At 56.3% G+C, this 27,485-nt stretch overlaps 1 protein-coding gene across 1 annotated transcript; it reads right to left on the bottom strand.

The window, feature by feature from the left end:
• Positions 1 to 4,389: 4,389 nt before the first annotated feature.
• Gpr26 (G protein-coupled receptor 26) lies at positions 4,390 to 25,656 on the bottom strand. Its single transcript, XM_047554628.1, has 3 exons — positions 24,989 to 25,656; positions 16,190 to 16,303; positions 4,390 to 5,147 (listed from the first exon to the last, which is right to left on the bottom strand). Exons 1-3 carry the CDS (start codon positions 25,654 to 25,656, stop codon positions 4,916 to 4,918), a joined length of 1,014 nt encoding a protein of 337 aa, XP_047410584.1. The 3' UTR covers positions 4,390 to 4,915.
• Between the last annotated feature and the right edge of the window lie 1,829 nt (positions 25,657 to 27,485).

Here is a 27,485-nt window from a genome sequence, read left to right as displayed (position 1 = left end):
TAGGGTTAAGTGAAGCCCCCATAGATCCTAGTCATTTCCTTCCCCTCTTGCAAATTCCCTGGGAAGTAGGAGAATCCCATTCCTTGGAATCTGACTCCTCCCCACTTGGTAATTCCCCCCCAACCAAACATCCAGCTCCTGCTCCTCCTCCCTGTGTTTGGGGAAGGAGGCACAAGAAGGCCTAACCTCGTGGCTGCCTCTGGAAACAAGAGGCAGGAGCCAGCCTGCAATCCCTGTCACCTTCCTGGGGCTCGATCCCAGGTGTGCTCTAAGGACGGAGCTCCATCTCCAGATCTTCTATTTACTTTTTAAATTTTTAATAAAGAATCTCTCCATGTTGCCCAGGCTTACCTGGGTCTTGTGATTCTTCTGTCTCAGTCTCAGAAGCAGCCTGGCTTTCAGGGGTGTGCCACCCCATCTGGCCCCTGCCACTTTCCTTTGACCAGGTCTGAGCAGTCACTATGATCTGGTTCTTAAGTGGGGGAACTTTCAAAGCGCACTTCTCTCACACAGACTTCTCCCCTGACAACACCTAAAATGTCAGCCAGACAGATTCCCTGCAGGGTCAGGGGCTTGTGAACCATGTCCTCTGGGTATGCAGGTGGCTGCTAAGCGCCTTCCCTGAGGATGAGGGGTGTGGCTGACGGTGGAGACGGCCACAGGGCCTAGGCTGCCCAGAGCTGGGCAAGGCGGGGAGCCTTCCCATGGTCACCAGCCTGCCCTTCCAGGGGCTGTCCTGATTTGCATCCCCCCGAAACCTCTCTGCCCCCGGGAGCTACACATCACGCTGAAAGTGCTTCCTTGAGCCCTCAGCACAGGGCCTGGTGTCCAGCCTCCCCACAGTGCACGCCAGCTGTTGGGGACATTGTCTTTGTTCTAGCTGCTCCTGGGGGACCTGGCAGGGGCGGCCATACTGGAGGAAGCTGAGAACCCACAAGGGCCCCACACCCCGGGACTGGAGTCTGGAACCATCTCTCCCTGGCCCTGGCTCAGCTGGCTCAGCTTCCAGTTATGAGGCCAGGTGGGAAGAGGTGGGAAAACTCTGGGCAGGGACACAAGCGTCAGGTGTCACACCTTCCACAGCCAGGCTGCAGGGGAGAGCTGGAGCCAGGGCCCAAGCCTATGTCCTGAGGGACTGCCTGGGGGCCCAGGTTCCCCTTCCCTGGCAAGGCTCCCAACTCTACCACTTTCTGCCAACAGCCCAGTGCATCTGTCTGGTGCCTGGTCCCTTGAGACCCTTGGGAGGAGCAACCCTGCTTTGCAAAGAGGCAAAGGTGGACTGCCTCCCTGGGCCCTGGTATCTTCCAAAAATGGAGAGAGCCATTCTGTGTTTCTGAGAACAAAGTGATCCAGCCCTTGAATAAAGTCAAAGATGGGACTCTGCAGAACTGGGGAGATACAAGATAGTGGAGACTTACTAGAACTATCCAGCTCTCTATAGTTACCAGATATCTAAGATCTTCCCTGCGGGACTAGTTTGAAAATCACCCACGTCAGTCACTGGGCACTGAATGTTAGCAATGCAGAATCCCAAGTCCTGCCCATCCTGCTTAAATTGATCTTTGAGGAGGGGACTTCAGAATCTTCATTTTAAACCACTTCCTTTGGTGATACTAGGGGATAGAAAAGTTTGAGCCACTGACTCCATTCAGGCTTTTGGAAAGGAAGTGGGAGCCCCAAACACACCCCGGAACTCTTCCTTGTGATGTTCACGGGCCCAAAGATGTAAGCTGATCCAGAGGGATCTGGCACCTAATAAAATGTCCTCATTAAAATCAAGCAAATCAATTTATCCTGCCTTCCGGTTAAATGCTAGCTAGCACTGTGCCGCCTCGGCTTCCTCTGAGCGTCTCCACACAGCCTGACAAGGCGCCTCCCTGCACCCAAGCAGGTACCCCGGTGAAAACCAGGACATGAGGCTGGCCCCATTCTTTCCATCTTCTCTCCGGAAGAAAGTCACATGAAAAGGAGAACTAACTTCACAAACAGGAGGGCGGAGCTTTATTGCTCAGGGTGGCAGGAGCCCGGGCAGAGTGCTGGAATAACTGCAGGTAGAAAGAAATGACTCTGGGCACCAACCTCCTCCCTGGGCCTTCTAAGTGAGCGCAGGGCAGGCAGCCACCTGGGGGCATCTGGGAGGGAGCTGGCCACGGGGCACACGACCCACATGCCAGGGCACCCAACAAGCACACTGTGCCCTTGGGGCCCCAGGGCTCTGAAATCCCCTCCTTCAAGAAGAAACCCAATCGGAAGTGGGGCAGAGGGATCACAAAAGCAAATTCTGAGGGTGCAGGACCGGGAACCGAGCCCGGTGTGGCTTGCGAAGCGGGGCAGCCTGTCCTTGATGGGCGTAATTTCCAGGCTTCTCAAAACGTCTTGTCCCCATCGCTACTCCCACGATTGGCCTTACACGTCACACCCTGCACTGGCTCCAGTGGAGCAAACTCAGGGCCCCAGACTTGGGTGCCAGAAGTCCTGGGGACCCTATGTGTTATACCTGAGAAAACCATGTGACATCTGATAAATTAAATTCCCAAAATGAGGTAGATCATTCAGTCAGGAATGAGGAAAGGGGGAAGAGATGAACATGAACATTGATTGGAAGGTAATTTTAGCAGAATTGGTGGACGCAGATCGCTAATGCAGCAGTTTTGTTCCCTTGGGTTTTAACACCCATGTCTAAAGGATAATGAACCCCCCCCCATTTGACTTGTTTGGAGGTTTTGTTGACATGATGCCAACACGAATGGTTTTTATTAGCTTTTAAGCAGTTTTAGAGATACAGGGAAATTAAAAGTGCCTCTTTCAAGATATGTGGTGCTGTGGATGACAGATCTTGCTATTTAGCTAAAGAAGAGCTGCCACCGGAAGTACAGCCTGGTGCCTGAGCAGAGCAAGCAAGGAGAGGATTTGCCACAGTATCACTCCAAACCGAGAAGCGATGAAAGCGTAGAACTGGGCCGTCCGCCGACCACATCCCCCGGCTCGGCCTCTCCTCGCTTGCCTGGATTTGGAGTATTTGTGTGAAATGGAGATTCTCCTGTCAGGTTCAGGTGTATGCAATGTCTTGGGCCCCGGCCTGATTGCAACCTCAATCGCACTTCTGGCATTGGGACAATGGAGGATGAACAGCTGCTTGTCACTAGGAAAACTCTCAAGAGTGTGTCTGTCATGATTGGAATTTGAGCAGCCAAATGGGCTCTGAACCAGAGCGATTTCGCTTCAGCTACTTCGTCATGTGTGGCAGTGGTGTGCGGCAGATGCTTACCAGCCAGCTGTCGGGACAAGAGGCCAGACTTGCAGCATTTGCTGATTTTCATGGTATAGAAACTTCCATGGCTGATGGAAAGCTACCAACATGGTGACCCCCTCACAGAAGGCAGAGGGACATGCCCCAGTGGCTCCCCCAGGTGTGAGGTGCCTCTGCCAGCAATGGGAAGACTCAAAGCCTCCCTAGATGCTCCATCTGTCACCATTCTGGTCTCCATGGAAACCTTAGGACCAGACAACACTGGGCCTGACTGCGTTGCCTTTGAAATGAAAAGCTAAGAGTTAATAAGATGATGTCTTTCCAATTAGACATGCAGATACTTCTCTGCCTTTAAAGACTGGGGTTCACTGGCAGTGAACCCCAACAGCCTCTGCCGCTGGTCCCTGGTGGTGTGTCCTGCCCCCCGTGCTTCCTGAGCTAGGGCGTGTGGAGAGAGTGGGACACCTGGTTCCATGGCTCCCCATCCTTTCCACTCTGAAGGGATCACTTTAGGATCAAGAAACAACGGCTTCGAGCATTCACAAACTGATGTAAACCAGAAATAGAGACAGGCTCTCCCAACCCAGGCCACGAGCCTTGGTTTGCCTGAACTCAAGGCAGGGGCTGCTCATGGTCCGCCCAGGTATCGCAGCCACCATATTCTGTCAGAGTTGCAGTCTCCTCACTAGCACAGGGCACGTTCTCGAAGACCTTGGACCGCCTCTACTTCAGATAAACTTAAAGAAACTAGACTATTCAGCCACTAGGACGATGGAACCTAAGGCCTAAAAATAAAGGTGGGATCGCTGTGCTGGTGGGCTCTTGCCTGTCCATTTCAAGGGTGTGCTGGACCAGATGCATAAAATATGGTGAAATGTTTCCTGTCAATTCAAGTCACAGTTGGGGAGGAGGGAGACGCACCAGCCACCTCCTTCCTGCTGTTCCTTGGCTTCCACATTTATGACACATAAGTCACCAAAGGTGACGTCCTGGGCAGACTTCAAAGAACCTAACACGCGTATCACCTGCCTGTTTACACCAGTCTCATGCTAAGATTGTCTACACACACGCACTTTTTTTTATTGGGTGTGGGGGTCAAAGCTGAATCCGACGTGCCGTTCCTGAGCCCACGGTGGGCAGCCCTCAGGTGGCCACCAGGTGTCAAACTCTTTCCCCTCAGGTGCAAAGTCCAGGGGTCCCTGCTAAGGGTTCCAGCTGGATAATTTTTGGGTTAAAGCAGCCACCACTACCAAGTGGAGAGGAGTCACTAGGTCTGGGCCACAGGCCACTGTAGCCTCAGTGTGGGCAGGCCTGAAACGTCCCATGGAGACCGTCCCTCTTCCTCTGCGAGGAACCCCACCTCCAGTGGTCAGCAAGCAGGTGGATGCCTGCTCTCCACTGCCACCAGCACTCTGCATCCTTGACAGTGACCACCCTGTCGTCCCCTGGGGGCCTCTCGGGAAGAAAGGCCTGAGCGGGGCCCGTGACCATCCTTTGGTGATAACGGGACAATCCAACCTCTGCCCTTGAGGAGCCAGAGAGCAGGCTCCAGGGCCCCTGCGAGCCTGGGAAACAGAACTCGGGCTTGCGGGGGACGGCAGAGGCCCAGCCCCTCTCCCCCTTCTCCAGCCCCCTCCTCCTAAAGCCTCCGCGGAGCGTGGTCCTTCACTCGGACACCGGCAGGATGTTCTGGCTGTGAGAGTCACCTGTGAGCCCCGAGGAGCGGATGGAGCGCCTGTTGAGGATCCTGTTCAGAATCTCCCTGCAGCTTTTGCGGTACTGGTGTCTCAGCAGGGAGTACACGAAAGGGTCCGAGGCGGCCTTGCCGTAGGCCAAGCACTTGGACAGCACCCCCCAGTGGGGGCCGATGGGCGCCGTGGAGAAGATCTCTACCAGCCTGCGGAGAGACAGGGACGTCACTGTCACTCAAAGCGCAGCCAGGCACCAAGGTGGGGCCCACGGGCAGGCTCCAGTCTGCACCCCACCCACGGCTTCCTGGCCCCAGGACCTTGCTCAGGGACCACCTGCTCAGGAGCAAGGACAACAGGAACGACTCCTAACAACCACAATGGTGGTGGGCTTTCTCAGGCTCTTAGTTCGTTCTAAACACTGTACCCTTGAACCTGGGGGATGTGACTTTTTTTTTCCTCCTTTTTTTGTACTGGGGAGTGAATCCAGGGATGCTTAACCACTGAGCCACATCCTAAGCCCTATGTTTTGCATTTTATTTAGAGACAGGGTCTCACTGAGTTATTTAGGGCTTCGCTAAGTTGCTGAGGCTGGCTCTGATCCTCCTGCCTCAGCCTCTGGAGCCGCTGGGACTGCAGGCATGAGCCACCGCACCCGGCTTTATCTCTCCTTCTCAGATGAAGCAATGGATGTGCCAGGAGGTCAGACAACTAGCCCAAGGTCACATGGCCAGTCAACTGCAAAGGTGGAATTTGAACCCAGCTCTGACCGACTCTAAATCCCAAGCGTCACTAAGAAATGGGCTGGTAGCTGATGGTGTTCTGGCTCTGGCTCCGGCTCTGCTGCCCACCTGGCATGACCCTGGGCAGATCTCTCCATTCCTTGGAACTCAGGTCTTCTATGAACAGCCAAAACTTGAGATGAGATCGTCCCAAACATCTTTTCAACCCACAGGGTCTGGTGCGACTGCTTAAAGACTGCTCTGCCTTCCTGGCCAGGCTGTGCTGGGAGAAGGGCTGAGTAAGTTGGCAGACCCTGCCCGAAGCTCAAAGCACGTCCTGTGCAGGAAGAATCTGCTGGCCAAGAAGGCTTGGGATTCTGGTGGTCTCTGATCAGACCAAGGTCAGGGTCAGGCCCTAAAGTGACTCTCATTCACTGGGGAGGGCAAAGGAAGTTACAGCCCATCTGTCCAAGGATACAATTCTCAGAGACCCCTGGAACCCACTACTCAGTGATGCCAATACCGGGCTGTGAGGGAGTGAGCACTTCCTGCTATGCAAACAGACACCTGGGTGTTCAGCACCCTTGGCCATATTTGGACATGATCCAGCATGAATATAAGATTTAAAAAAAAAAAAAAAAAAAACAGAGCTGGGAGAGAATTTGGAGATCACAAACTGCCCTCTCCCTCACCCATTATCCAATGAGGAAATCGAGGCCCAGAGAGGGGAAGATGTTGCCTAACACCACACAGCACGTCAGTGGCTGCAGTAGTTTCAGCCCCTGTATTCTACTCTGAGATGCTGGCACCTGTCTTCCACCTGCGTCTCTGCAGGACAGAGGGTAGTCATGGCTCTTAGCTTGGTGCTGGGGGAAGACCAGGCACAGCTCGCAGGGGCTCTGTTGCCAGGTGGTCCTGAAACCTTCTTTGGGTTGAGGTGGGGAGAATGGCTGCAGAGGCAGCAGAGAGCTGGGGAGGAAGCTGCGGGGTGCCGTCCCCCAGGGAACCACCTTTCCCTACAAACAGACCCCGTGAGTCCATCCGAGGCCCTTCTCGGACTTTCCATGTCCAGCCTACTCTCTCCCTTGCCCCTTGACCCCACGGGGACAGTGGGTATGTCTCCTCTCAGGTCCGTGGGAGCTGAATGAAGAAGTGGGGTGGTTAGCATTTGGGAAATAGGTTCTTCTACGATTTTTGAAAATGATGAATTTGAAGAGACGAAAGCCCTGTATTCAGAATTCACACCTAGTAATGGCAGTGAACTAACTGGAGGCCGGCTGGCGGCTGCCACGTGGTGCCGGGTCATGCTCCCCACATGCCTAGTCTTCTATGGGTGGCTCAATTTGGACTTGCCACTGTAACTCTCCCCAAAATTAAAGAGTTGAATATCATCAACCAGCAAAATCAAAGTTATCATCAGAAGATCCTGTAGATTTCACAGAATAAAATTATTCAGAGCAAATTTAAACTTCAGCATTTGGAAAGTGAAGGAGGTAATCTGTTGTACTTGGAACCCTCTGCTGACTCCATACGCACACTTCCCACTTAGCGTCTCCTTCGCGTCAAGACCTTGATGAACAATCTCTAATCCCACAATTATCCTGCCAAGTGGATCATTATCCCATTTCGCAGACGGGGATGTCTAGGCTCAGAGAGACTGAGCAGCCAGCCAGGGTCTCCTGCTGGGAAGTGTAGCTCCATCCAGCCACAGTGCAAGGCCTGGCTAGAAGCCGCCATGGGACCTGACTCTCAGCATTGCAGGGTGAAGGGACAAGCTCCGGGCCTCTCGCACCTCCAAGAACCCCTTCTCCATGAGGTCAGCGCAGGCCAGGCAGAAATTTTGTCTCGCCTCTCCCTACAGCGCACACGGCGCCTTCTGCTTTGTCAGGTCCCAGACTAAGAGAAGCTCAGGGCGAGCACAGAGCTGGAGGAGGCTCCATGTGGTCTCCAGCAGGGGAAGCTGGGAAGCCCTTTCTGTGCTCAGATGTGAGTGGTCGAGGCCCCTTCTGCCTTCCCAACGCGCCTGGACCCCTGCGCCTCCCGTGGTGGTCTGTGCCCACCCAGCTTCCGACAGTTCCAAGGCTCCATCCATACATGGGGGTGGAGAAGAGGTGAGGGTTTCCATGCTGCCCAAACTGCTTCTCCCTAACTCCAGGTCTGGCCAGGTGGTGGACTGACCACAGGGTCCCTCCCAGATGACCATTTAGGGAGGGAACATGTCTCCCATCTTCTCACGCCAAGTCCAGCCCTGCCACCACTTCCTCCGCCCTCCCTACGAGACAGGCACCGTGACTCAGTGCAGCCCTGGTCTACGTTCTGCACTCTTCCACTCCAGGGGTGGTGCATTTCCATCCCCTTCCCGCCCCTCCTGGCAGTCACAGCTGGTTGGTGGCCTCGGGTTTTGATAGCCAGGGCAACTTGCAGAGCAGAAGCTTCCAGTGCGAGCCCTGGCTGCCATCGAGCACTGCGCCTTGGGCTGTTGGGCTCAGGTGTTCGTACAGTGAGACGGCCTTTCCTTTTGTCATAACACCCATGAGGCGTTGAACCGCGACACCCTCACACTCACCTGCTGAAGTCTTACCTCCAGCAGCTCAGAACGTGACCTTTGAAAGCAAGGTTATTGCAGCTGTAACTAAGGAAGATAAGGTCTAAGGGAGAAGGGCGGGTCCCTGGTCCAGTAGGACTGAAGTCCTCAGGAAGGTGGAAAATCTGGACAGACACACACACAGGAAGAACAGCAGGGGACAACGAAGGCAGAGGTTGGGGGAGGCATTTGCAAGTCCAGGAACACCAAAGACCACCAGCAGGCTGCCAGGGGAGAGGCACGGGACGGTTGTCCCTCACAGTCACAGAGGAACTACCCTGTCCACGCCGCCATCTTCCACCTCCGGGACCACGAGCAAGTGCCTTCCTGTCGTTTAAGCCACTCTGTGTGGGTACTTTGCTATGGCATTCCTGAAGCACCCACGGGGACGAGGGGTGCGCGCAGTGTTTGGTCGTCCTGGAGTCCCTGGCCACGACATCAAAGTGGCACAGAGCCCCACCCCATCCTAGAGCCCCGTGTACACCAGGGATGGAACTGGAGACTTGCAGAGTGTCAGCAGCCCCAGAAGCTCCTTCCCCAGCCTCGCTGTCCCTACACCCGCCAGGCCTGCCACTAGGCGCAAGGTGACTCCCACGTGCCCTGGGTCTAAAGCAGAGAAACATCGGTCTGCCCTCAGGCTCTGTTCAGGAGGAAGCAGCTCTGCTCACGAGCTCAAGTGCACACGCGTCTGTCCCCCCGAGTCCCTGTCCTCAGCAGGCCAGGTGAGGGGGCGTCCGGACGGCAGAGGACAGGCAGCGCCAGTGCTCGGCTTTGGAAGTGCTTCAGGCCGTTCTAAAGCCAGCGCTCTTGCCCTCTCGGAAGAACTCCAGGCAGTGGTGTGTGTGTGTGTGTGTGTGTGTGTGTGTGTGTGGTGTGTGTGTGTGTGGTGTGTGTGTGGTGTGTGTGTGTGTGTGGTTGCATGTGTGTGTGTGTGTGGTGTGTGTGTGTGTGTATGTGTGGTGTGTGGTGTGGTGTGTGTGTGGTGTGTGTGTGTGGTGTGTGTTGTGTGTTGTGTGTTTGAGTGTACTATGTGTTGTACGTGTTATGTGTGTGTGTGTTGTGTGTGGGGGGGGGTGTCTGTGTTGTGTGTGTGTCTGTGTGTGTTTGAGTGTATTGTGTGTTGTACGTGTGTTCTGTGTGTTCTGTGTGTGTATGTGTGGTGTGTGGTGTGTGTATTGTGTGTGTTGTGTGTGTTTGAGTGTATTGTGTGTTGTGTGTTATGTGTGTGTGTGTTGTGTGTGTGTGTTGTGTGTATCATGGAAATAAAGTGCTGCAGGGAGTGAAGCTTGTTGGAAGCAGAGCCCAGAGCAGACCACCCCCAAGCCCCGAGCACCCCTGGGGCCTCATCCCGGGGGACTTCCTGGTGAGCCGCAGCTCTTCCCTCGGCAGCAAGCCCTCCAAGGCTGCCAGCCAGGCACTCCCAGCTGGCTGTCAGAGCAGAGGGTGATGGACACAGGTGGCCCCCTGCCCTGGCCCCTCACTCACCTCACCCAGCAGCCTGGCGTCCTGGTCCCTGGAAGAAGGATGGGGACACATCTGCAAGAACCCGGAGCCATTCTCTGGACCCCGGGGAGACCGACGTCCTGGCCTTCTCCAAGATAGGAACCCCTAAGGACAGCAGCCCCTGACCAGCGCTCCCTCTAGGCCCAGGGGCTCAGCACCTTACCAACTGCACAAGCACCATCCCTGCCACCCCTACATCATTCTCTGGGTTTTACAGAGATGAAGCCAAGGCAGTGGTGTGTCCAGGCCAGGACAGGAGCCTTCACTGTGAGCACCAGTGACCAGCACCTGCCCACGGCAGCTGCCCGCAGGCCACCCTGGCTCCAGCTCTGGTTCCACAGCAGTCAAGCACCTTTGCCTCAACACTGAGTGCAAAGCAGTAAGTTAGAGTCCTCTCTTCTACAGGCTGTGCTGCTCATCATCTGTTTGTCTCATTTGTCTGTCTTTCTGTCTCTCTCTTGCGCGCACACATACACACACATTGTGCATTTCACAGCACAGGCCACAGAACATTCCTCAGGAAGGCAGCTCATTGTCTTGCCAAGTCTTCTGGAGAACATGGTCTTGGTCTGTGAAGACCTGGAAGTCATAAGCTAACACTTGAAATTTTCATGAGGCAAGAGAATGGAAAAGTAGTTTTATTGATAGGCTGTTAACTCAGGAGCCACCTGCATATGGAAGCTCTCTCCCATCTACATGATTCCATTACTTTGAAAAGCCACGATAATGGGGCTGTCAGATGTGCAAATGTCTCAAAGCCTGATTGCAATGATCTACGACAGCCATAACTATTTGTGAGCATATATCACTGCAGAGATGATAGCCTTACAACTGCTTCTGGACCCGTGAATTTTAATTCAGAAAATATTTAGCGAGCGCTGCTCTGGGAGACTCTGCTGTGGATCTGCAGGCCCTGCTCAGTGGCTCCAGGAAGAGTTCTATTGACCCCAGATTTGAGGACATGGAGCCAGCCTAACTGTGGAGCAGAGGTGTCAGACTCCTATTAAGACCTTCGCGAATGCTCCCCGCTGCGTTTCACACCCCAGCGCACAGCTGCAGGTGGCTCTCTGGTTGGCGCAGTGGGTGGGCCGTCTTTCTGACAGTATCTTTATGAGAGCTGACCACTTGGTCAGCACGTGCCAAACCTGTCTGCCAATGGCTGTGGCCACAGCGCTGATGGCCTCCTAGGCTCTGCTTCAGCCACACAAGCTGCTACCAGTCAGGTGGGAGATGGGGACAAACCCACGTGAACCAACCATTTTTAGTCAGAAAACCCACAAGTCTGCTTTGCCAGGAGGGCCCATGTGCTGTCTGGGTTCATGCTGGGCTGCTTGTGTTTTGACACGAGGAAGGGACGAAACCCGTCCATGGGCATCTCTGAGTCTCTGGTGCCTGGTCCCCAGGCCTCGGAGCTGTAGCATGGCCCAAAGCCTAAATTATAGCCAACTGGCCTGATGCTGAATTTAACCATTGGCTTGGCCACTCCCTACTCCTGCGTCTCTGGGCAACTCCACTCACCTCTCTGAACCTCGGCTAGGGTCCGAGTTGTCACCTTGCAGAAGAGCTGTCCTAGGTGCAGTATGGCATGCAGTGATATCCCTGGACACATGATAGGTGTTCACCAGGTGGAAGGCATGGCCACACAGACTTCATGTTCTCCAATAAGAAGCTTGAGACTGGAATGATCCTTTTCAACACTGGCTCCCAGACTGACACGGTGCTTCCTTAACTCAGAAAGTTGTCAAGTGGATGTGGATAGATGAGGGACAAAGAGGAGGGGCTCCCCGGTCAGCGAGATCTTCTCAATCAGTTCAGGGGGTGACAGACAACACAGTACAAGCCCCCTTCTGCCCCCGTATTCCCGTCCTGCCAGGTCCCACCTTCTCTAGTCACCATCCGACCTTAGTCCACAGTCTTGACACGGCTCCGTTTATAGGGCCCGGCATGGGTGGGAGCAGTGAGGCCAGCTGCCTGGAAGCAGAGTCATGGCAGCTGTGGGGATTTAGTTTCTGTGCTGAGAGCTTCGCCAGGACTGTAAGTGACATGGCCCCCATCACCTGAACAAGTGCCACTTTCTGACTCTGAGAGGCTCAGGGCTCCAGGGTCTCCCCTCCCCTGGGCACTGTCTACTCAGGAGAAGCAGAGCTGAGAGGCGTGAGGGCCATGCGCCCTGTTCCAGGCAGAGGCTGCGACACCCTGGCTGAATCACTCACTGGTATGCAACAAGCCCGGAACCTGACCAGGCCCCTGCTTCCTCGTCTTTAAGATGGGTTAGCCAGGTACAGAGTCACCCGTCCAGCTCTGTACAGCCTCAGGCACTGAGTAGGACTCACGGGGTTAAACAGGGAAGCGCACTCCTGGGCTGGCTTAAGAGCAGCTTGTTCTTAACTTTTCTTTCTGAATTCTCCATCCGTTGCTGCCTCGGTGGGTTGTGATTTTCATCCCTGTGGACAGGACAGGAAGGAGGCAGAGAGCAGCAGGAGCTGCAGCACCCAGCTGTTGTGCTGACCACACCAGGTAGCATCCAGGCTGCCGGTCCCAGGCTCAGTAGCTAAATGACTCCATGGGTCCCCATCTGTAGAGCGGGGATCACCCTGATTGCCCAGCCCCTCTCTTGGGGTGCTGCGGGGTCTGAGAGGTAACATCTGCGTAAACTGTAAAGTGCTACAGAGAGTATAGCCATGTCGGGTCCAGTTGAACTGCTGCCAGAACATACCTCTGGGCTCCCACAGGTCACACGCAGGTGCCACCTCTAAATCCAGGCCAGGAGTCCCACACCTCAGGAACCTGACCCGCCACAGATCCACGCCTGTCACATCTGGGCCACCTCTTTGGGGCTGGGGCTGCAGCTGAGCTCACTCCTCCTGCACCACCCTCACAAGCACCTGGCAGGTTGGAGGGATGCAGAGGGGAGCCCACTGCTCCGGGGAGTAGTGACCTCCTCTATCCTGAGCCCTGGCGCTCGGCAGGGCTCTGCCAGGGCAGCAGGCTGCACAAGGTCGGCTGCCATGAGCTCCTGTGGTCCCTGGGCAAACCCCAGGAGACGGTAGGTGGAGGGCCCCAGGGTGGGGATCTGTGTGCTGAGTGTCAAGGCCACAACTATGGACAAGAGCGAGCGTGGGTGGGGCCTCCGCCTCCAGCCATGCAGGGCTCCGGGCTCTCCACCGCCTGCCCAGTCCTCCGCGGCTCCGCTAGTTCTACCTGGGCGCACTGGGCCTGCTCTGGGCTGTACTCTCAATGCCCCTGGCATGTGGATCACTAGATGGGTGAGCGGAGCAGTGGGCAGTGGCTCTGGGGTCAGGGTGGCTTCACCGGAGCCGGGTTTTGTGTCCACGGGGCCTCCCGTGCAGTTTCTCTCCTACTAGATCGCTGCGCGTCCCGTGAAGGATGAAGAGTTTGGTGCATGTTTCTAAAACTCAAAATATATCCAATCCATACTGACTTGTGAACCTACCACTGAGTTTCCTAAAAATGTACTTCCAGCACTGCCGAAAGGATCCAGGCTAGAAACGAAAAGGGGGAAGGGGAGAAGTTGCTGGGAAATGAGATTTAGGCAGAGAGAAGTCCAGTGGTTGGAAGGTGGCGCTCTGACCTACTTGCCAGGAGCTTCCCTCCCTGGGGTCTGGGAGGCGGGAGCCTCCGTGCGCCCTTCCTCTCTGACGCGCCTTCCCTGGCTGGATGGGATCACCTTCAGTGCCAGGCAGGAGCCCCGGTGCCGCTGTGTCAGAGGGCAGGAGGACGCTGACCAGAAGGTCATCTGCATTGGGCCTGGGCCACACACACCACTGCTCTGGGACCTGCTGTCCTCGTGACTTTGCACTCTCTCCTGGAGAGGAGGTGAGGGCACTGGACCTGAGGTCACACCTGGAGGGGCGGAGCTGGAGTGGCCCCATATACTCCATCTCCCAGGAAAGCAAGGGGGCCCATTCTCCTCTGTCACTGTGCACGGGCTTGTGTCCTGTGGAGAGCCCCCATCGCTGAAAGCTCTGGCTTCCTGGCTGAAGTAGCGGGTCTCAATTGGTGGTTCTCACCAGGGAAATTCTGGTCCCCAGCAGACCTGGCGCAATGTCCGGAGGATCTTCAGTTACTGAAACTGTGGGATGGGGAGGGCAGCAGTGCTCTTGGCATCCAGTGTATGGGGCCAGGAAAGCCGTGAAGCATCAAAGAACCATCCATGCACAGAACGTTAATAACGCTGAGGTCTAGTAGACAGTTCTAGAAGGAAGAGTTGACGGCTCTGCTCTGCCCAGGTCAAATCTGTCGGGAGACCTGCAGGCAGTTCTGGGTCCTGTGTCCAAGGTGAGATGGGGCCAGTTAGACCTCCCAGAAGGAAGCAGCGCACCAGGGGGAGACAGCCGGAGGCACCCAGAGCTGTGCGGTCTAAGGAAGAGACGAGAGGACTGGCCCCGGAGGCCGGGCTCACTGCGCGTCCGCAGCTGGTGGGGGCACAGCACCTTCTCCTGGGCAGCAGAAGGCAGAACCGGAAGCAGCGGCTGAAGCCACCGCACCCCAGGCTGGAGGATGGAGAGGACTGTCCACCGTGGCGTCCTCCTCCCAGGGTGTCAGGGTGCCGGGTGACAGCGAGGCAGGACCCTGCAGCTGAGGAGTCTGGGGGATGCTGGGATACCGGGCTGCGCTGTCTCTCAATGTCTTTGTCTGTCGCACACAGAACCGCACAGACCCCACTTTCCAGGTCTAACAGAAGCTTCCTCTTCCGCCTCCTCACAGAACATGGACGTTCTTTTGCTACCACCGACGTCCCAGGCAGTGGAGCTGCTCTGGATCAAAGTTGCAGGATGTTTCCTTCCCTTCAGTCCACAAAACGCAGTGGGTGGTAAATCGCCTTTTTTCTTTTCCCAGACTGAAGCTGATATGGGTCAAGGCCAAACAGCGGGCTGGCTTGAGGAGTGTGTAGCGAGGCCAGCAGCCTGCAGCCTTGGCCACTGGGGCTGCAGCTGCAGGGAGCACAAGCCCACCTGGCCCCCGGGCAGGGCCCCAGCTGCAGCAGCGGTGGCTGGCCCACCTGGCGGAGTGCAGGACGCGCTCCCTGCTCCCTGCAGGCTGAAGGTGGCCTTGCAGCAGGCTGGGTATCCTGGCTGAGGACCCCGGAGGCGCCACCAACCAGCACTCAGAGGCAGCAAGAGCCCAGGCCCAACACAGGCCTCCTCTGCCTTTCTTCCTGTTTCCTTTCGTTAGGGCCTCCTGGGTGGAGGGTCTGGCCAAAGACGGGAAGGCTGTGACTTGGAAATGAGGGGTGAGTCTAACCTGAAATAGCGCAGGGCTGACTAGGAGAACGGCAAGGCAGCTCCTCAAGCAGCTAAAGATCCGCCATGTGATCTAGCCGTCTCTGGATGCACAGCCAAAGGAAATGAAATTGGCATCCCCAGGAGACACCCACACACCCGTGTTTATTGTGGTATCGTTCACATGGCCGAGATGGGAAATCAATCAGACGCTGGGCACACACGGAGGGTAAAGAAAATGTGGAATATTAATCAGTCATAAAAAGAATGACATTTGGCCAGGCGTGGTGTCCACACCTGTGGCTCAGGAGACTGAGGTAGGAAGGTTGCAAGGTCAAAGTCAGCCTCACCAAGTTAGTGAGGCCCTAAGCAACTTAGCAAGACCCTGTGTCAAAATTAAAAAAAAAAAAAAAGAGGCAGGTAATGTGGCTGATTGAAAGCCCCAGCGTTCAATCCTCGGTACAAAAAAAAAAAAAAGAAAAGAAATTTGGAACAAAATAGGTAGAACTGGACAACAGCGTGTTGAGTGAGAGACGTCAGACACAGAAAGATAAATCCACATGTTCTCATGTGGATGGCCGTTAAATCCATCTGGACGTGGGGTAGTGATTGGTAAAGCTGGAGGCGGGAGGGAACGCGGGAGGCTGGGTAGTAGGTAACCGAACAGAAGAGAGGAGACAGCAGTCATACGCGCCAGCACAGCAGGGACCTGGGACCTGTTATGTACTTCAGGAACAACCAGGAGAGAGGAGCTCAAAGGCTCCAAACATGAAGTAAAGCTAAGGAGACAGCACTGCTAACGACCCTGATTTGATCAGTGCACGCTACAGACACGTATTGAAATGTCGCTGTCCTTCATAAACATCCACAATTACTACACATTAATAAAAAAATGTTTCAAAATGTTTAAGGAGGTGGAAATGTTAGTTACCCCAATTTGATCAATACACACTGTGTACGTGCATCGAATTATCACTGTGCCCCATGACTGGGCACAATTAAATCATAATTAATAATAATAAAAAGAATTCAAGGCTGGTGAGGGAAAGCATACCCGCTCTTTTGCACACACACTGGTGAGTGCACTCTGTCCCCGCTGCACCCTGGGGAAGACCCAGGCCAGGAGAGGATGCTATGCTAAGGGTCCTGGGCCTGCCCTGCTCTCCTAAGCCCCACCCCCACGCCAGGGCTCAGCTCACCTGGTAATCACGTAGGGGGCAAAGCATACGAGGAAGGTGCCTATGAAGGTGCTGATCTTCTTGGTGGCACGCTGCCGCCTCCGCTTCTGCTCCTCCAGACAGCGTTCCCGCACACTGTGGGAAAGAGGGGAGAAGGTGACTTGCAGGTGGCCTGCCAGCTCACAGTGGGATACGGTTGACAGACACAGGCAGTGGCCTCCGGCGTAGGCACCTGACTGTGGAGCCCTAGAGACCCGAGGTCGAGTCTTGGCTGCAGCTGTGTGGCCGTGAGCAAGCTGTGTGACATCGCTAAGCCTGAGGCCATCGTCTGGAACGTAACCACGCACCACATGTTGACGTGCGTGCTCTCTGAGGTTACACGCAACACAACCCAGCATCAGGAAGGGCTGTTTGGAGAACCAGAGGCATAAAGCACATAAGATGTGTGAAATGCACCCAACCCAGAGGGCACGTCGAGCAGTGGCGATTTGCGTGAGTACAAACAGAATGAACTCCACTCTTAACACTCACATCATTCACTGATCGCCGCCACGCACCAGCCCCGGAGAACCAGCCTTGCCCAGCAGTTTCTAGTTTTTACCTTCACCACGCTCGGCCCTGCAGGGTGCTCTTCCACTGCCCTGCTTTCAGTGAACACCGTGAGCTCTGTGAGGCCAAACAGCCCACCCAGAGGCAGGGTCTGAACCACATCCGTGAGACTCAAAGCTGGCCTTTCCCGGGGCCCCCTGGGCTCTGCGCCTGCAGCGTGGCGTGAGGCTTCCTTCCTGCCACAACCTCAGCTCTGTCTCTTCCATCCCCAAACCTCGTCTACAAGGAGCTAGAGAGCCCACATTAGGGTCACCGATTCCTCCAGAGATGGAGTTTGGAAAAGTAAGACCACCAAGGCCTCGTGGAATTGGAGATGGACTGGAGGAAGGAATCGGGAGCCACGGATGCCTCTAACCACGCCCTGCTCCTGCCGCACTCCACTGCAGGACCTTTCCGGGACTGGCACCCAAAGGCCCGCCAAAGCAGAGGCTGTAGTGACCCACCACGTGCAGCCACCGGAGCAGGCACGAGTGACAGCTACTGTGCCCGTTATCACGTGTGAGGAGCACAGAGAGGCGGCCCGGGCAGCATGCGGCTCAGGCTTCACGTGCTCCATCTCACAGGGCTGACCTGGGCGGGTTCTTTGACGTATATGTTCTAAATAATTCAACTCCAAAATGGGCAGGGAGGAGGGCCGCGGTGGCATTGCCCAAGACGTTCAGATAACTTGGCAGAGTCAGGCACGACCTGGCTCTGAAAATAGGCCTGCTGCTCAGAGAGAGAGGACGGGAGACCCAGATCCCAGGACATCATTAATGCCTGGGCACCACCCCTCCTTCCCGGGACCCACCATTTCCCACTTGATCAAAACTCTTCTACCAGCTTTCCTGTCACAGATGGACAATGCCGTGTTGGTTTGGATTGACAGATGCTGAGATTCTCCCGGGATGGTCTTCCCTTGACTCTGCCTTTCCAGGAATTCATAGAGGACCTGGAGCTGAGCTTGGTACAAACGGGTTTCATACTGGTTGAACGTGCATTGCTCATGACTAATACTGCTCACTAATTTCCAATCACTAATATAGTAACAGCCACATTCCCGAGTCCGTACTATGTGCCATGCCGGACACTGTCAGGAGCTCACGCACATTTGTTTATTGACACAGTGTCTCTATATGCTAGGGGCTGATATCAGTTTGGTCCCCATTTTTCAGATAAGGAGACTGAGGCACAGAGGAGTTAAGTAATTTGCCTAAGATCACACAGTAGGTTCACACAGCTGGGAAATGGAGGCTGTAGGGTGAGTGACTTGTCCCTGGTGATCTGAGACGTCCCTGTTTTAGCACTGACTGTCCTGCATCCCTAATGGTTTGCAGGGGGCTGTCCTGGCTTTAAAAGGAAAACCCCCATCTGAGAGCCCCTCTCGGTCCCAACCTTAAGTGGCGACAGGGTCTGAGTTCAGGTACTGGCTCTGCAGCCTTCAGCAACACCTCCCGACTGTCCCCGTCATCACGTCTCCTGGAGAGGCACCAGGACTCGGTTTCTCCACCCAGGAAACGTGAAGAACACAGCAGGCTCAGTGGAGGCTAAGGTCACACCCCCAGAGATGGGCTTTGATGTCCGGACTGCCCGATTGCACTTGAGTGTCCCCAAGCGGTCTACCCAGGTCCTCCAGCTCAGCTGAGACCGGAGACACCTGCAGGGTGTAGGCCAGGAGGAGGGAAGGCTGAGGCCCCACCCCAGAGGCCAGGGTGCAAGGAGAGGACCAATTCACTGTCTTGGTGACAAGACAGTGTCAAAGCAAAGTCCCAAGCCTGGGAGCCCTCAGACCCAGGCGAGCCAGGACGATGGTGGCCCGGCTGTGCCTGATGCCCGGCTTTAGCCTCTACCACCGAGGCCTATTCGTGTTAATATTAACGCATTTCCCGCAGACTTTCGGTGCCATTGATGAGAGGTGTGCTGGAAGATCAAGACAAGACACAAGCCAGGTGTCCTGAGCCACCTTGGGACACTGTCCCCAGGACAAGCACAGCATTCTGAAAAGAAGCACCAAATTCATGTAAAGAACTCAGGAAGAGGACCCCAGAGCAACTGGGGCTGGGCCCTCTCCAGCTGTGACCCTGACAACAGGGCCAGCTCCCAGGTGCTTAGAACAACCTGTGGGTAAAGGGGCTCTGGCTGAGGGGTCTTAAGTTCTGCCCTTAGCTGTGTGGCCTCCTAGAAGCCACCTCACCTCCCTGAACCCAGTTCCTCACTTATCTAAGGGATCTCACAATCGCTATAACTAGAGCTGCTGTTTATCACAGGGACAGACACGGCTTGCCAGTCACAGGGCCACTGAGGAGGGCAGAGCTTCCGTGGGTCCCCCGAAGAGGGACTCAGGTCCCTGCTTAGGGACTGAGAACCCAGCTGTCTCCAGATGAGCAGCCACAAGGATAACCTTGCTCCCCAAACACAGGAGGTACTTGAGAAGAGATGCCCAGAGCGCTCTGGGGTCTTCAGAAGGACAGCAGCACTTCAGCAACTCTGAAGGAGTAAAGCGGATCCTTCACAGGCTAGGATGATCGAGGTGCCCCCGAGCTGTAGAAGCCCGTGGGAAGTAACTGTGCTTGCCTCCACGAAGCCTGTGCGGCAGAGAAACTAAGTGGCAAGCACTCAGCTGTCTTGAACTTTTTTGGTGCCCGTGGCCCTAAGCTCCATGCCTCACACCCAGAAAATACTTAATGAGTGTGTGTTGTGCGAGTTAATGAACAGCCCTTAGAACATCTTGAGAAAATTCACTCAGTCACTTTTTAAGTGACCTTTTCTAAAGAGACGACAGTGAGCTAGAGGTATGTTCTAAAATAGACTTTTTTTTAAAAGTGAACTTCAAGCATCTTAACCCTATCAGACAAAGTGAGGAAGGTCAATGGATATGAGGCCATGAAAAGCCTCCACTAGCCTGGCCTCCATTCTTGACTGCTAACCTAGTGGTTGAGTATGATAAGCCAGAGCCAGACCTCAGGATTTAAATACAGGCACCATCACTTAATTACTGTGTGACCTTGGGCAAGTTACACAGCCTTTCTGTGCATCAGCTTTCTCATCTCTAAAATGAGGGCAATGAGTACCTACCTCATAGGATCATACTGAGAATAACTGAGTTAATGCAAAAAGTACTGAGGATAGTTCCTAGCTCAGTAAGCACTCAATAAATGCTGACCATTATTCCCCATTCAACATAAACTTATTGAATAATTACGTACTAGGTTTCAACTCTGCCTTGAACTTCTAAGCCACAGGGTTCCCACCCACTCAAAAGTCCTGCCCTGTGCATTTATAAAAAGAGGAGCTGTGGCCAGAGACTGCGCCAGGGGTGCAGTAAGACAGAGCGAGCAGCCAGGTGCCTGAGACTGAGTCCTGACTGCCTGTGGAATGTGACCCCTCTGGACCTCGGGACCATGGATGACTGTCCCCACCTGGCACACTGTGGAGCACAGAGGGCATCTGCAGACTGGGCCCTGTGCTGGGGTTGTGTCTCTGCTGGGAGAGAGCAGCGGGACACGGCCATGACAGTGGGAGGGATCCGCCCACCCCAGCTCACAGATGGGGAAACTGAGGCCCAGAGACTGGTGTGCAGGTGGGATGGGCATCCGGTACTGCTGCCGGGCCAGTGCTGCTGGTTGCCTGAACTCTGGAGAAAGAGGGGTGACTCCACCTTCCCTCCCTGGGCTCTTCCGCTTCCCAGGTGAGAGGAGGGAGGTGGCAGAAGATGATAGGGCAGGGTGGTCCGCGTCCCCAGCAAGCAGCCCAAGTCCTGGCTCATCGTCACCGTCATTTCAGCTCAGCACGAGACGGCTCGCCCACTCTCAGAGCAACAGCATCAGAAAACCACTTGGCGTTTGTCACCACATTACCCACCAGAGCTTTGCCAATCCAAGCTCCTTGAAATCCCGCAGCCCTGTGGCAGGTATTGTGCTTATCTGCATGTCACGACCCTGCGGGCCAGCAGAGAGGGTGGGGAGATGCCCAAGGCCACTGGGAAGTTCTGGACAGGACCAGATCCCATGCCAGGTCTGCTGACTCTGGGTTCTGGGGTGCTTCCCCCCACCCCACCATCACCCATGAAAATCACTCAGTGCTGACCTTTCTTACACAGCCCTGGGCCTGGTGGTGGCACCTAGAATCTGGACCCATGGGAGGAGTCTGTGGCACAGAGGCTGAGCCTCCGTCACCCACAGCAGGCAACTTGGTCAGGGTGCAGGCGAGAGTCAGCTTTGCAGTGGGGTGGGGGTGGGTCCCCGAGCTGCGCAAGACCAAGGGGAGAGGCTCTCCGGCGTTGTGACCCGTGGGGTCAAAGAGATGCTCCCAGCAGGCCTCAGTCACCAGGTGAAAGGAGCGGCAATTCTGGGAAGGTCTGAAGAATTGGTAAGTGAGGTCATCTCTGCTGTCACCTCCAGCCACAGCCGCCTCCCTGCCCTCCACACGGTGACTGGGTCCTGAGTGACCCCAGATGACTGTAGTCCAGCCTTAGCCCTCACTCAAACACTCACAAAGTGACCCCTACTGGTTTCCAGCCTTTATGGCAAGGGACAAGCCGACCCATGGAAAGAGCCCTGAGCCTGGGTCAGGATGCTGCTGTGAGCAGTCCAGCCTGCAGACGTGACAAGAACAGTCTCACCCTGGGCCTGCACCTTAGGGATCCACGCTGCTCCCCATGACGTGGCCAGTTCACAGGACGAAGGGGATGGCCCAGCCCACACTTCCATCCTGGACCAAATTCTAAGTGCTTGGAGCAAGGAATTCTTTGCCCAAATGCCTTGATCCTGCTTCCAAAACGTGTGCAGGCATCTCTCCCCCAGCCCCGGGCCTCTGGGGCTGGACTGTGCTGCCTGAGCGCCCCGCTCTAGGCCTGAGGAGCAGCGTCGGTGAGCAATGTGTGTTCGTGCACGTGGCTCTGCAGCCTGCAGTGTGCTCCTGGGGCAGTGCTGGGTGGAGCCAGGATGGGAGGTGAGGCAGGTGGCCCAGCTCCCCTCTCCCCAACGAGAACAAGGCTGACCTCCAAGGAGCCTGCAGAGGCTACGTGTGGACACCACCTTGCAGGTTGTTATAAAGGTGCATTTGCCAAACTAGCAGAAGAGAGCATGTTCCATTTGCCATAGTGAGCTTGACTTAGAGCGTCTGCGCATCTGGACACAGTGTTGGTAAGCCAATTGCATAACTGCCCCATAGACCAGGGGATGGTTCTGGACTCTGGCCACTTTCTGGATCTGCTACATCAGGCCAGTGCCTCACTTCCTGGGCCTCTCAGTTTCCTCATCTGTAAAGTCAGGGGCATGGTGAGGTTCTGACTTTGATGCCACCACTCTGACACCCTCTGGCACCAGTAGTCAGTCAGCCTCTGTGGGCATGGTTTATAGGACAGAGAGGGGAAAGGCCCTGCAGACCTTTGGAATTCCTAGTGGGGAGCCCAGCTGCTGCAGGGTTGAGTCCTCTTCAACACCATGCTTCTCAGAAATCACTCGCCCAAACCAGGGATCCTGGCCCTGCACTGGACTGGAAAGAGCGGGGCACCTGCCTTCAGGTGCTGCCATGCAGCACTGGGGAGGGCTGGCGACAGCTGGTCAGGAGTGGTTATTGGAGAGAACTGCACACAGGGCACTGAGCGGGTGGAGGCCCCCACCACTCCCACCTGCCTCAAAAAGGAGGTCACTGGGGAAACGCCACAGACAGGCGGGAGTGACAGACGCTGCTCAGGGCCTGTTTAAAGAAGAGAGGGTCCCTGCTCTTTGGGGTGGTTGAAGAAAAGGGCACAGCTTGCTGCTCATCACATTAATATCCCACAGGAAGAGCTGACACCACCAGGGCCTCCTGACCAATGCCACACTGGGCCTCAGGGACCCTGAAATGGGTCCCAGGAGGCGGTCAGGGTTGTGGCTAAGAAAAGCTTCCAGGGAGCAAGACTCCACCTGCTACCCTGGCTGCTCAGAGAAAGAGGTCTGGCTTCTGAAAGCCCAGGACTGGCACCCCATGGTCACACAGGCTCTTGGCACCAAACTGGGTGAGGAGGCCCCAGTGCCCAAGTCTTGGGATGCAGAGACAGCCCCCAGAGCTAGCTCTGCAGTCTCTCACCTGTGTGAAGGAAGAGTTTGGAGCTGCCAAGACAGATGCCGGGAGACTAGCTGTCAGGGAGTCCCCTGAGCATGTCTGTCCCTTCTGTGGAGCCTATTCCCCACCCTCTTTCTAGGTGGGCACCAGCCCTCAGGGAGGGACAAGTCAGTGACCACTGAGTGGCCCATATTCCACAGTCTCCATGGAGCTAGTGCAATGGGAGTTGGGGGGGTCCTGACCCTATATGTGAGTGGGGTCTCTGGGAGTTAGGGGTGGGGCTGTAGGAGCTGGGCAGGGCCTCTGGGAGTTAGGGGCAGGGCTGTGGGAGCTGGGCAGGGCCTCTGGGAGTTGGGGGCAGGGCTGTGGGAGCTGGGCAGGGCCTCTGGGAGCTGGGCGGAGCCTGAGAGCTGCCCAGAAACCCTTCCTCTCCAATAATGCTGTCTCTGCTTATGGGTCTTGGAGAACCTGGGGTAGTAGTTGCAGGAGCTCCTCAGGGTCCCCCCCAGAGGGGAGTAGGGAGAGGAGTGCCCTCTCCTGAGATCTCCCCAGGAACTCTCCCACAGTGTCTAGCCTGAAGTAAGAGAGAGAGAGAGAGAGATTTGGTGCTGGCTCTTGTCCCCTAAATGGGCTGAAAGGGAGTCACTACCCAGACTCTTCTGGCAGTTGAACAGGAAGTAGTCTACACAAGAACCGATTCTTTTCCCAACTCCACTTCTCCCTGGCATGAGACTCCTGGTGAGAGAGTCCTCCTAGGACTTGTTCAAGTCCCAGAGTTAAACAACACTTCCTTGCATCTTCCAAGAGCAGCCCTGGCCTGAGCCCAGGAATGCACCTGCTAAAGTGAAGGGGACGGGAAGGGGACAGGTCTGCAGCGAGTGTGGCTGCAGAGTGTTCCGTCAACACTCTGAACCGGGCACAGGCAGTGAGCTGCTGCATGCACATTTTCATGTGATGCTGTGGGGCACGTCCTGTGGTGAGGAGATGGTTCTAGCATGTAATCAGCACAGCTGTTCTTAGGGGCAACTTGGACACAAACATCCATGACCTTTCATGTGCAGGCATGGTGAAGTTCAAGGACTGTCATTATTGCTCATGGCAGAAAAGCTTAGCAAGGAGCCCTCGTTCAGACTGACACCTCTAGTCTGCCCCTGGCCCTGGACAGGAACATGCACATCCTAGGGACTGAGCTTCCTGCCCTTCCCCAAGGCTCCCTGGGTTCTAGGGCTCTGCTCACACCAGGAGGGCCCTCGCTTCCCTCGCCAGGGCTCTGCCTGCCTCCCCTCCTGCTCCGGTCAGGAAGCCAGAGCCCTCCTCCAGGGTCTCGGGCAACAGAGGGGAAGCCTGCTTCCCACGGACGTAGACAGCTGATGCACAGCGACAATCAGCACTCTCCCTCTTTGCTTTCCTAATCCCGAGAGGAAGGCTGAGGTGAGCTGGGGACAGCAGTGTACACTTCCTTTCTCGCCCTGAGGGGCTCCTGGGATGGCAGGGGTTCCTAGCAGTACCCGCACTTGCTGCCTCCCTCTGCCTTCCTGAGAAACAGCAGCAGGGGGAGGAAGGGACTGGCTGGGCAGCTTGTCTCAAAAGCCTCCAGGCTCCAAGTCCAGGTGACACTGGACAGCACTCTCTGGGGAGTGATGGAGACTCCATCCCCTCAGAGCCAGCAACAGGGGAAGGTGCAGCCTGGTTCCCTCTGGCAAGGACACACACACATGCACACACTCAGGGTCAGGAGACAGGCAGCGCCAGGCACTAGAGAGAGGAAAGACCCAGAGGAGCAGCCCTGCTCAGTTTGAAGGGTTGTCAAGGGCTTCCTAAGCCTCTGGCCACCCTCTCAGGGTCCAATTCAAACCTGAAACAGTGACAAAGCCCACTGCATTTCCGTGTCATTTAAACTGAAAACTACAAAGACAATGAGCACAAGAAAGCCCACGTTAGTTCTGACTGATGTCTACCCAATGCTTCAGAAAGCGATGTATCGGTCCTCAAGCATATTCAGTGGCCCTGTTCTGTTGAGTTTAGGCACCTGCTACGGTCCAGAGGATGGCCCCCTCCCTACCCAGGTTTTCCCAGGAGGAAACGGAGCTGGGTGGAAGAGGGGTCCCCCACAGTCCACACTGGACACCCGGACCCCCACCGACTTCCCGCCCAGTTCCCAGAGCGCCGGCTTGGGTGCCTCACCTGGGATGGATGTCCACCAGCAGCACCAGCGTCTGCATGGTGATCACGTCGATGCGCTTGCAGTGGAAGCGGGCCACCTTGAGCACCTTGAGGTACGTGAAGCAGAGCACGACGAAGGACAGCAGGAAGCTGAGCGCGTGGAAGGCGCCTGTGAAGACGGCGAAGCGCAGGCGCTCGTCGGGCCGCCGGCTGCAGAGCGTGCAGGACGCGTACAGCTGGTGGAAGCCGAGCCAGGACAGGGCGAGCGCGGCCGCAGGGAAGGTGAGCGCGTGCAGCCACGTGTAGGCCACCATGAGCGCGGCGTCGCGGAGGCGCATCTTGGCGCGGTAGCTCAGCGGGAAGACCACGGCCACCCAGCGGTCGATGCTGAGCGCGGCCATGCTGAGCATGGAGTTGGCGGCCAGGAAAGTGTCGAGGAAGGCGGCCAGGCGGCACAGGCGGTCGCCGGCCGGCTGCCGCTGTGCCACGACGCCGGCCAGCGTGAGCGGCATGTTGAGCACGGTGCACAGCAGGTTGCCGCACGTGAGGTTGAGGGTGAAGAGCGCCGGCGCCTGGCGGCGGATGTCGGCGCTGTGCAGGAGGCAGAGCAGCACCAGCGCGTTGGACAGCAGCGAGACGCCCATCGTGCCCACCAGCAGCCCCGCCAGGCCCGCGTCCCACGAGTTCATGGTGCGCGCCCGCCGCCCGCGCTCAGGGCCCACAACCCCGCGCCGCCATGGCGCAGCCCGCGGCCGCCTCAGCCCCTCGGCGCCGCCGCCGCCCCGCGACCCCCAGCCCCCGCCGCCATGGCTCCCTGGAGGAAGCGCGGCCGCCCCAGAGCCCTGCGCCGCCCCCTGGGCAGGCACCTGGGCGCGCAGCCACCCCGGAGCCCGCGCCACCCTCTGGCAGAGCACCTGGGCGCGCAGCCACCCCGGAGCCCGCGCCACCTCCGGGCCAGGCGGCTGGGCGCGCAGCTCACCCCTGGACCCCGCACCGCCTCCGCCAAGCGCGCGCTGCGTTGCTGCACCCGGAGCCTTTGGTGCCCTGGGATCCTTGAGGTCCGGCGCCTGCGCTCCCAGCTCTGCCTCTCTGCCTCTGCTCGCTCCTGCCCTCACTCCGTCCCTCTAAGCTCTGTCTCGTCGCTCTGCACACCCTCTGCTCTCGCTCTCTCTGCCTCCCTCTCCGCTCGCTCGCTGGTTCTCTCCTGCTCTCCCTTTCTGCTCTCCCTTCCACCCCCTCCTCCGCTCCCTCTCCCTCTTTCTCTCTCTGCTGTCTCTCCGTCTGTCTCTCCCACCCCCAATTTTCTCCTCCCCTCTTGTTCTCTCCCCTCCCCCTTCTCTCTCTAGAATCTGCCTGCTTCTGTCATGGAAATCCCCACTGATACACACGCACACACACACACTCTCTCTCTCAGTCGCTGACACTGACACACTTGGAGGGAATGAGCCCTGAAGGCTCCTGTGCAGGGTGATCGCCTCCCTGTGGCTCTCCCTCCCCCTTCCTCTGCCTTCCCCCCTGTGTGTGTCAAAGACAGACTGAGGAAGAAAGGCTTTCAGGGAAGGGATGCCTGCACCTTCACAACTTTGTGTCACCTGTCCCCCTGCAAGGCTACCGTAGCCAGACCCTGGCCAGGAGAGAGGTCCAGCCCTAGCCCACCTGTCCCACTGCTGAGCTGCCCAGGGATGATGCCCCTCCCTCTCTGTGCTGAACTGGAAAACAAAGTAGGCTTCTTTTGCTGAGAGGGGTAAGAGCCCACATCTCTCTCTTGCATGGCCAGAGGCCCAGGCATCTCCTGACACCTCCTCAGTCTGTCACCAGGGCAGCTGATGCACTACTGGGCATTCAGTTCCTGGTGCTTCTTGTCATTGCCCTTCAAGCAGAGCTTTAGAAGCATCTCAGACCTGCTGAGGGGATGGTGAGGCTCCTGTGGTGTCCCTTCGCCCCCCCCGCTTAGCTGTGACACCGTAGCTGACTCTGAGCTCCCACTTGGCAGCTCCCACAGCCAGCCTCAGCAGCAGCCCTGATGTGCCCGATATGCAGCATCTTAGCACTGAGTTCCAGCTGCTGCCTTCCGTCAGCCCTGAAGGCTGCACATCTGTCCACTCTGGGTCTGCTGAAGCAGCAAGTTCAAGTTTATGAGGGATCTGATGGCATAATGTGCCAGAACTCTTCAGGAAATGGAGAGGATGGTGGCTGACATGGATTGGTTGAGTCCACAGTAACTGTGGGTATAGAAGGTCTCAGCCTCCCCTCAGGAAAGGTGCAATGACCATGACCCTCCTGATTCTGGGCCAGACTGTGGGGAAGGTGTATGATGGACAGATAGGCAGCAGCTCCAGCCACCACAGTTCCCTTCCTGTCCACATGATGCTGCCTACTTTAGTGGCCACTTGTGCCCTATTAGCAACCTTGGTCCTGAGTGCAGACAACTCTATCCTGAAGCCTCATGGTAGGGCTAGTGGCAACTGGATGTGACCAGGCCTCAGATCCCTGGATAAAATAAGCCAAGCAAGGACAT

This window comes from Sciurus carolinensis, chromosome 5 (genome assembly GCF_902686445.1).
Source record: "Sciurus carolinensis chromosome 5, mSciCar1.2, whole genome shotgun sequence".
Taxonomy (NCBI): domain Eukaryota; kingdom Metazoa; phylum Chordata; class Mammalia; order Rodentia; family Sciuridae; genus Sciurus; species Sciurus carolinensis.
This window is presented reverse-complemented; position numbering and strand designations above follow the sequence as displayed.